Raw genomic sequence first — 10,541 nt, forward strand, 5'->3', positions numbered from 1 at the left:
CTGAACGGGTTAATCGGGTTCTCGAGGATTGGCACTTTCCACGGGGAGTTTCCCACCAAATTGATGATAATGGTTGATTTGTTTTTGTTTTGTTTATTTACTTGGTTCTTGTGTAAGCTTTAGCTGTGTTTACCAGTGTTTGGTGGTTTTGGTTTTGTTTACTCTTGTATGGCATGTCATACATGAGAACTAATATGGCACTCTGTCATATTACTTGTAATTTTTGGTTGTGTGGAATGCATTTTACCGGGTGAATCCCTTTACCCAAAAAAAAATATCAAATAGTTGGTAAGAATAATAAGTAGAAAATACGCTTTTTTTAAGTAAGTTGATACATACAAAGCTAAAAAAAAGTAGAGAGTATTTATTATTGTTTTAAAGTGGCAGTGATGTATAGAAAAGACCAATGGTAGATGGAGGTTGCCCAAAGATAGATCACCCCAGGGTTTCCATTTTCTTCTTACATTTCTCTTTTGAGAACTCATTTCTCTCTCCCCTCTTATTTCTTATCTATATACAAAACATTAGTTTCATGAATTAAAGGCACTTCTAAAAGTGGGTGTTCTCTTAACCAAGAGTAGAATTGCTGCAGAAAGGATAAAAACACACAAATAAAATGGGTAGAGGGAGAGTAGAACTTAAGAGGATAGAGAACAAAATTAACAGACAGGTTACTTTTGCTAAGAGAAGAAATGGCCTTCTCAAAAAAGCTTATGAACTCTCAGTTCTCTGTGATGCTGAAGTTGCTCTCATCATCTTCTCAAATCGTGGCAAACTTTATGAATTTTGTAGCAGCTCTAGGTATAACTTATAATTCTATTTTTATAATGTTGTACAGTTTTTTAAACAAAAAACTTTGAGATCTTTTGATTTATCTTGTACATTTACAACCGATCTATCTATTTCTTGCTTTGAAATCTTTGAAAAATCTTGTTAAATTGCTTGGAATTCAAAAATTCATCCTGAACATGTGAAATTTGTGGGTTTTTGTAAAGATCTTCTTTTGTTTTTTTCAATAATTTTTTTTTTCAAATTTATTATTCATTGAATATTCACATTTTTACGTACTAACTGAATATATCTTCACAATGGATTTTTCTTTAATTTGATTTTTTTTCCTGGTTTTTTAGACTTAAAATTTTTATGGTTTCTTGATAATATCTAGAACTAGATCCAGGTTTTTGGTCTTTTGTGTAAATTAAAAAACAAATGATTATAAACACTGTTGAGATTTATTTTATTTTTTATTGTTAGATTTTTTCACAGAGACATCAAGAAAGCTGCAAAAGTGAATATCATTTGAAACCCTACGATTGTATCAAATTCATAATTTAGAACCCTAGATAATTTTTTTTTCTTTTTCTTTTTCAACAACAATACTATAATTTTGTTTATGGAAATTTAAAGTTCAGTATTCATTTTCCCTTCTCATTTTGCTCTAACCGATGCCCCAAGCTGTTTATATAAATTTAAAACAAAAATAATCAGTCTTCGTCAATTCTTTTTCTCTTAATCAAGCCCCAAGATTTCGAGCCTGATTAATTCTATTCACTGTCTTGAAAGTTTGGTGACTTTTATCACGAATCATCAAGTTTTTTTTATATTCCTTTCACTTTTATAACTTTTATTATATCGGGCCTTTTTGCTAAAAAAATATTTTAATGATATAGCATCATGTTACTGACATACCACTTTGGGCATATGCATAAATAATTAGAGATCAAATTTTTGAGCCTCACCCAGAAGGGAAAAGACGTATTTGTAGTATAAATTTGTTTTCTTGGTTACTAATTTTTGTTCATGATTCATCCATTTCAAGCATGGTGAAAACACTTGAGAAGTACCACAGTTGTAGTTTTGGATCATTGAAAGCCACACAACCAGAAAATGAGAGCCAGGTATGTTACTAATAATATCCCAAAGATTTGAAAGTCCACTTTATATATATACTTCTTTTATGAACAAAATAATTTCATATAACATATTAAAAAAACATAAATAAAAACCCTATTTTTTTTTAGTTCTAGCATCATGTAGGTGCATAGGTGCACAATAATGTACAAACCGAGGCATTGAGGCATAAATGATTAAGGTGCTCTGAAGAATCCTTTGGACACGCATATGCGTCCGTTTAAAAACCATTAGACAATTGGATGAATTCATATTGGTCATACTTTTGATAAAATAATTTGGATTGATATGATATGTGTTTCATGACAATATTTTTCAATATTATCATCATCCATACTTGACAATGATATTAATATATTTGAGCAGTACAATTACCATGAATACCTAAGGCTAAAGGCAAGAGTGGAGGTTCTGCAAAGGTCTCAAAGGTATAACATTGATTCCATATTTTAAAAATCAAAATATGTTTTACATTTATTAAATTTCAAAGAAAAACCATTTTTGAAATATGCTTGATAATACCTAATTAATATGAACTATGCAGAAACCTTCTTGGAGAGGATTTAGCCCAATTGAACACTAAGGAGCTGGAGCAACTTGAGCACCAACTAGAGACATCTTTGAGGAAAATAAGATCAACAAAGGTACAAACTTGAGCAGAGCGATAACTTCACGGTTTTTCATACATTGATCAACAAGGGTTCGCCCCTTTAAAGTCATGGGTGTAACCTAATTACAAGATAATGAGATAGCAAATGATATAAGCGTAACTATGCTAATATTCTACATACGGAAAATAATGACTAACAAACAAACTCAACAAATAATGATAAATCAAAGTTTATAACTATAACTGATAATAAACTCTCTAACACCTAGATTTGAAAACCCAATTTGCTTATATTTTCAGTAATATATCAGTGTTCGAATGTAGAAATATAACATTATACAACTTTGTTTGTAAGAACATATGAGCTGATCTTTAATGATTAATTTTTTTTTTTCCAGACTCAATCCATGTTGAATCAACTTGCAGAGCTACAAAGAAAGGTATATATATCTCCACATGGATGTAAATACAATATTCTAACACAAACTTTTTATTTATACTCTTGTTTATTGTTTTACTTCTAATTATTTTCCACAATATTATATTTGCAGGAGCAAGTTCTTGCTGAAACAAATAAAGCATTAAGAAACAAGGTACTGTAATTTATATACATGCATTGGTTTACAACATAAATATTAAAAAGCTTTATACACCTATTGTAATAATAAATCTGATTAATGAATTATTGTGAGCAGCTAGAAGAAAATGCTCAGGAATTTCCAAGGCACATTTGGGATGGTGGTGCACAAACAATTCCTTATAATCCTCTTCCTACACACTCTGATGAATTCTTCCAACCTTTAGGGTTGAACACCTCCATGCACAACAGGTTCTTTTTTTTCTCCATAATAACAAAGGAATGATGGACAAAATCACACTATTTTTTACCATAATCTGACTCGCTTTCGTGTTGTATATATCTTTAGTTTCAATGGATTAAGGTACAACCTTATTGTCTCGGATGAGATGAATGTTGCTGGTGTCAATGTCAACAATCCTAATGGATTGTTTCCAGGTTGGATGCTGTAGTAGAAGAAATGCAAAGCCCTAATTTTCCCAAGGGTCAAAATAAGGTAATATCTTGTGTTAGAATGAAGCTTGTGACATGTTTTTTGGTTGTTTGTGTTATGTGTGTTTATGCAAGCTGTAATTATTTTTCGAAGGGATTGAAGGCATCATAAGTCATTGAGAGGATGACGATGCCTTCGATTAGAACACACTATGGATTCTTGGCATGTATGTTCTTAATTGCATAAGATTTGAAGTATTCTGGATTTTTGAAAATTATTTTTTTTATCCAAGATAATACTTAACTTGATTGGTATCTTGCTTTTCTAACAACTCTCTATCTGTCCTTAAATATACAGAAATTTAAACACAACATTTTCAGCCCATTTTCCTTTTAAAAAAACATTCATTTTCACTGCTTATATTAATCACTCAACTTTCAATTTTTTGCACACCTAAAATAAATTTTATATAATACTTATTTCAACATGTTTTTAATTAGTTTTAATGCTGAAAGATAATTAACATTTACTAAACCATATATATATATATATATGTAGAGAGAGAGAGAGAGAGTGAGTGAGAAATTTTCTTCAACAATCATTCAAAAAGTAATGGTATGTGTATAAAACCAAAAAACTAACTAAACAAAAATAGCCAACTTAAACAAAAATCGACACTTGGTTTGTTTTAGTAAAACCCACACTTTTAGCTCAAGTTGGTATCACATGTAAAAAAAACTACTCGAAACGAATTAAAGGGATTTTCAATTTTTGTTTTAAGTTGTATGTACTATATAATAATTTCGTAAACAGTATTTAGTTAATAAAAGATATTTTAGGCTCAAAGTTTTAGTCCAAATTTAATTAATTTGGGCCAATTCTTATTTTCAACTTAAAACTTTCAAGTTCAAATGGTAGAACTGCGAAAACCGAATCTAAACAAATAAATAGAAGAATTTTTAAAAACTATAAAACGAAAACTAACACACGCACATCTTTAACTATAATTAAATTACAAGAAACATTTAAATTTGAATTTTGTGACCTTAAAAATTGTTTGCGGCTATTTTGTAGACGTGACAACCAATTTAGTAAAAAGGTTTCGATATTTGTGGATTGGTAAATTGTTAGTTTGATCCAGTGGTTAGTCTGACATGTGAAGTTATTGTCCGGTGAGCATATGATTTCCTCTCCTACATAAGCTAAACAAGAACACCCAAATATATTTGCTATCATGTCATTCGATTTAGCTTGTGTATAGATTACGTATGAGTATAACAAGCAAAATACTTATTGTCATATAAATGTTTTTCTTTTTTCTTTTTTTTTTCAATTATTATATAATTTTACTAATTATTTAGGTAACTAATATTTTAAGCTATGTATATAATAACTTTTATTTTCCTTATTTCTTTTTACCACTCATTTCATGACACTTAGTAGCAAAACAATTTTTTTTGTCTTACATTTTCAAAATATAATGTTTTGAAAATTACATACAATTGTAAGGTGCTTTTATTTATTGACGTTTCGTCGTATTTATTTTCTAACAGGTTTGCTAATGCTAGAGACACCCAAGGTTTTTAGAAGACATCTAACCTATCTGTAGCGGATAGACCTATTCGCGGTATATAGATAGGGTGTCTCCTAAAAAGTCGTATTTCTTTTTGTCGTTTTCTTTTTCTTGTTTTTTGTTTTACATTGTTTTGTATTAGTAATTATTTTTAGGGATTACTTTATGCAATAATAACTAAGTCTTGAATTAGTTCCAATCAAGTCAGTCATAACATATTTTGTTCCAATCAAGTCACTAAAGTTTCATTTGTGTTTCAAATTATTTAGTGATCTGATTGGAAAAAATATATTATTAGTGAACTTATTGAATAAATTTTAAATCTAGGTTACTATTTTATAGAGTAATATTTTTTGTTTAAATACTTTTTTTAAATATTTTTCATTTTAAACTAAGTTTCGGGTAAAAACCGAGTAAAAGACGAAATTCTCATTTTAACGGGCTAGACACCGTTTAAACCGTAAAATATATTTCATAACCTTTTCAAGCTATGCTTCATTTTATATTATTTATATTTTTAAGTTTATGGTGTGTTGGAACCAAACTTGGTTTTATACCAAGATCAGGCCGATTTACACTCGCTTAAACTCGAGTTTGAGACTTTAATTAATAAAAATTCTCAAACTTGTTTAACCTATTGATTTTATAGAAGAAATTCATATATTTAAATATTATGGTAAGTTGGGTTTGAATTTGGTACTTTATCAACTCCCAAACCGTCTAAACTAAACAAAATTTTAAAAGTCGGATCTTGATGCTTACATTAGCGGGATCATGCACACCTGCACTAAACCAACTGTTCTATGTAAAACATAACAAATTTTGAGTAAAACTAAATATCAAAGACCCGGTTTCATGTAAATTTCGTTTCCTTTTATACTTACTTTTTTTAATCGCATTTTGTAAAATATAATTTAAAATCCCGAAAACCCAGTCTTAACTTATGAACCATTATTCCATTTATATTTCATCTTCAAGACTCAACATTAACTTAAGATCTTTCAATCTATGACACGTACGTCAAACGTAACCGTCAGGCTCGCTTACTTGAGGTTTTTTTCTAAGTCTTTTTTCATCGACGTTACTTTTTCCAAGTGAGTAATTTCATCCTCATTTACTCTTTTAATACAGTTGGGGTAACATGCATACTTACTCAAACAAAAATAATTTAACTCTTAGTATCTCAAACCACAAATTGTGGGTTATGTGTTGCTTAGAATAGTTATCTGGTTATGTGTTATATACCTCATATGAATTACTTGCTAAATGTTTATGATTATGATGGTTGACCTCATCCTTATCCTCAATAAGTAAGATCATACGCCCCTTCTTGTAATTTGGTAGTATTTACCTATTAGAAATGAGCCTAATTTATTTACGATTTATATACCTTAATTGTCTGAGTCACAGGCTTTTGAAGCACCAAAGTCATAACAGATGTTGAAGAAAAAAATCACCAATAGAATACTAACTCATGAAATTTTGGGATAGAGGCTTAGTTTATAGTAGGGTTTAGGGTTTTAGAATAAGTTGGTTAAAATAATAAAGTCCAGAAATTCTGTTATTGATTGAAAACATTGTTAAAATGGAAAAGACGATATCATAATACAAAATTCGATTGATTTCTTATTCCCAAATCTTTGTAGTACAATGGAATATGCTTTGGCATGATGCTAAGGCATATTCAATTTTTTTTATTTAAGAAATTCAAGAAATCGAGATTCACGAATTACATTCCATTGTCAGGTAAACATAAACGAATACAGATACGAAAAATCTGAGATGTTACAATGATGAGGACGGTGAACAGGTATGTTTTATGATCATTTAAATTCCTTTGTTTCTTCACATTATTAACGTTAATTTGCCGTGTTGATGCCAACCACCACAACAGGAGGACCTGCAACACGTTTCACGTACCTAGCGTGTCGTGCAATTGGATGCGACCACTGACGCTCGATTACAGGGCTTAAAGCGGAGGATGGTACAGCTCCAGAGCCAGCTGGCGTGGGTCGTGGAGTTTATAGCCACCCAAAAGTGTAGTGAGTTGTACTACTACTGTCATCACATTAAGACCACAATGCGAGCACGTCAGGCGCCCACTATAGAACGCAGATGATGATGTCGGGGATAAGCCGAACATACACAGACGAGACGACGACGTGGGTCTTGCTACAATTTAGATTGATTTTTACATCTTGTTTTTTTATGTACGAACTCGTTGTAATGGATATAATATGTATATGTAAATATCGTTTATTTATGTTATTTCGTTGAAATTTTGAAATAGAGTCAATCAAGTATAACCAATTTTAGAAAATGAAAAATATATATAAAGAGTATAAAAAAAGTAACTAATACGAAAGTAAAAAAAGATAAAAAAAACAAAAAAACGACACAACAAAACAAGAAAAAAACGACTTTTGAGGCCTATCTGCGGCGGATTGGTTGGGTATACATACAAGGTTATCTTGCATCAAGATATTAATCCATTCAGTGACGGATCTAGCCATCAATTTTAGGGGTAATGTTTTAATTTTTTTTACCGGTCCTGATGTAAAATAGCCGCCATTGATGTAAAATAGAAACACAATAATAAATAAATTTAAACAACGGGGTGCAAATCTCTCCTATTCGATTTTTGAAAGTTTGAAATCGAGTTAATACATCCTCTTCTTTTACTTTATTAAATATTTCTATTTCGAGCGCACAAATTAAAACATTGTTCAAATACTTATCACTCATTCGGTTACACAAATCCGTCTTGATAAGCTTCATTTTAATTAAAAAACACATTTCAACTTTTGTTGTTGCAACTGGTATAACCAACAGTAGCTTCAATATTTGATAAACCAAAGGAAACGTGGTGTGCTTTTCTGTTTCCACCTTTACACGAGCAAATGTCACACATTACACCCAATTTTGCAAATATATCATCTTTATTGAAAGTGTGATAAAAGGTCCTAATATTATCACCCAAACTACACCATCTTTCTTAATTACTAAAATCATTCGGATGCATCTCATGAAATGCCACTATCTTAGATATATCAAACATAGAAATTGAATCGCAAGGATTTAAGCTAGACATATTTTCTAACAACCTAGTTAAGACCTCACTGAATCTATTCACATGTTCTTGAATTTGCATATCCAAAACCATGTTAAAAACTTCAACATCAAAATGATGTCGAGTGGTTGTTTGATGTCCGGCTAGTTTCCAATTTCCAGCGATGAGTATAATTTTTGAAAATGGCTAAGGGGATTCAATTGTTTTGGGCTTTAAACTTTTATTGGACTTTAACTGGGTTGAAATTTTAAATTGGTTGAGATTTAAACAAATAGGGGTAACGTTATATGTTTTCAGGTGTAGCGAAATACGAAAACCTACCTAAAATAATGATTTTTTACATTACTAACGAAAAGTTAATGGGTGAAGGAGGTTACCCCTAGTAAAGAACTTGGTCCGTCCCTGAGTCAATTGAGTGCGAGAATTAAGGACCAATATTTGAGTCACTGTTCTTTGAATAGAAAATACAGATTGCTTGCATCCTGCAATAATGACAGAACCGACATAAATCATTGGATTCATGATAAGTTTTTCGTACAAAAAAAAAGATTACTGAAAGATACATTCAACTAATGAACTATAACTTAATTATTCCATTACTACTATTTATACAGTTAAGGTAACTACGAACATCAAATTCAAGTAATAACATTCTTGAATCATTAAAATTACTTTGATATCTCTTTTAAGTTTCCACCAATAAAGCATTTATGAATCCATACAACTTTAGTATTTCTCTTCTTTTGCTTCGATTCACTTTTTGAATTCTCTGATTTTTTAATGACTTTATTCGTTTATTCATTTAACTCACAGTCACAGAACGTAAACCAAGTCTTTCACTTCAATTGATAAGGATGCGTAGGGTTAAACTTATAGCAATTCAATTCCATGTACTTAGTTTGACCTCACATCTATAAACCATACATGAATACCGCTTTTATCAATTATTATTTTCATTCCCCTTCATTTATCATTTTAATATTTATCTTGCAATTGAAATTGATAAGGAAATCCATTGATAGATTAATTGGGCATAATTGTTGTATAGAAATTGATTTCGTTTATCTAAGTTCATACAATTTATTATTTATTACTATTTTCTTTTGATTAGTTAGTGAATAAAATTAACTGAACTGGAAATAATTCTATAGAACATCCTTTTATTTATTTAATAACATTTGATAACACGTGGTAATACCACAAGACATCTTTGTCAAATTACGGCCCCGAATAGTAGGGGTTTTCAAAAAACCCGATTCAGAAATATCCAATTCCGAAATGTTAAACAAGTCTTCGCTATCAGATCAATCCATCGGGAGGGTTTTTCGTTATCTGACAAAGTTTCAAATTTGGTTGAAGAGGGTTTTTGGAGGTGGCCGGTTGAATGGAATTCTATTTTTCATTCAGTGCAGTTTCCTTCAATTCAAAATCATAAAGATGATGAAGTTTGGATCAAAGATTTGAATGGAAAGTTTGTTCAGTTTTCTGTTAAGGATATTTGGCATGCTTTTCGAACTAAGGATCGCAAGGTCACTTGGTGTAATGTTGTATGGCATCCTAACTGTATTCCAAAGCATGCATTTTTATTGTGGCTGATCATTAAGAATCGATTAAAAACTCAGGATAAGGTGAGGTATTGGGAGACCCGAACTGATGTCAGCCAGGTATGTCCGTTTTGTGATTCTCAACCCGATTCTCATGATCATCTATTCTTTCGATGCTCGTTTTCGCTTAAAGTCTGGAAAGGTGTTTGTGATTTTGCTAAGATTGAGTCCTATTCTGATTTTTGGGGGGATATCTTGGTGAAATACGAGTCTCTTACTTCTTGTAAAGCGGCGGATGTGGTTACTGCTAAACTTGTTTTAGCTGCGTGTTGCTACTTGATTTGGCAGGAAAGGAATTTAAGACTATTCAAAAATCAAAAGAGGGATTGCAATCAGATCATTGAAGCGGTAGTGGGCATTGTCAGATTGAAACTTCTCTCGAGTCGGTTACGTTCGGGCTCAAGGAAGTGGATGGAAGTTTGGAAGCTGCCTAATGCTACGTTGGAAGTCTAATGTTTATTTGGTTTTCTTGTAGTTTTATGGGCTGTGTTTAGTGTGTTTTGGACTAGCGAGTGGTATGCCTCTCGTCTAGTTTGTGGTTGTGTTTTTTTGTTGCCGTTTTGATACTCTGTCATTACGCCAGTTTTTAATTTTAATATAGCCTGGGTAACCCCCTTTTACCCAAAAAAAAAAAAAAAAAAATAGTGAATATTTGGATTCGATGACTAATCCAAAAAATTTTTTCGTTGATGGGAAAGTATAATTATGCTATAAATGGATGAAACATGAATTTTAGGAAAAAGATCCTTAAGATCTTTTACAC

At 31.0% G+C, this 10,541-nt stretch overlaps 1 protein-coding gene across 1 annotated transcript; it reads left to right on the forward strand.

The window, feature by feature from the left end:
- The first annotated feature begins 329 nt into the window (after window positions 1-329).
- Window positions 330-3,750, forward strand: LOC143602072 (MADS-box protein EJ2-like). The gene is made up of 8 exons (XM_077079313.1): window positions 330-801; window positions 1,820-1,898; window positions 2,278-2,339; window positions 2,456-2,555; window positions 2,920-2,961; window positions 3,073-3,114; window positions 3,217-3,350; window positions 3,448-3,750. Exons 1-8 carry the CDS (start codon window positions 617-619, stop codon window positions 3,548-3,550), a joined length of 747 nt encoding a protein of 248 aa, XP_076935428.1. The 5' UTR covers window positions 330-616; the 3' UTR covers window positions 3,551-3,750.
- Window positions 3,751-10,541: the final 6,791 nt, after the last annotated feature.

This window comes from Bidens hawaiensis, unplaced genomic scaffold, assembly GCF_021521415.1.
Source record: "Bidens hawaiensis isolate Kalapana, Puna unplaced genomic scaffold, B.hawaiensis_p1.1 tig00057866_1, whole genome shotgun sequence".
Classification (NCBI taxonomy): Eukaryota; Viridiplantae; Streptophyta; class Magnoliopsida; order Asterales; family Asteraceae; genus Bidens; species Bidens hawaiensis.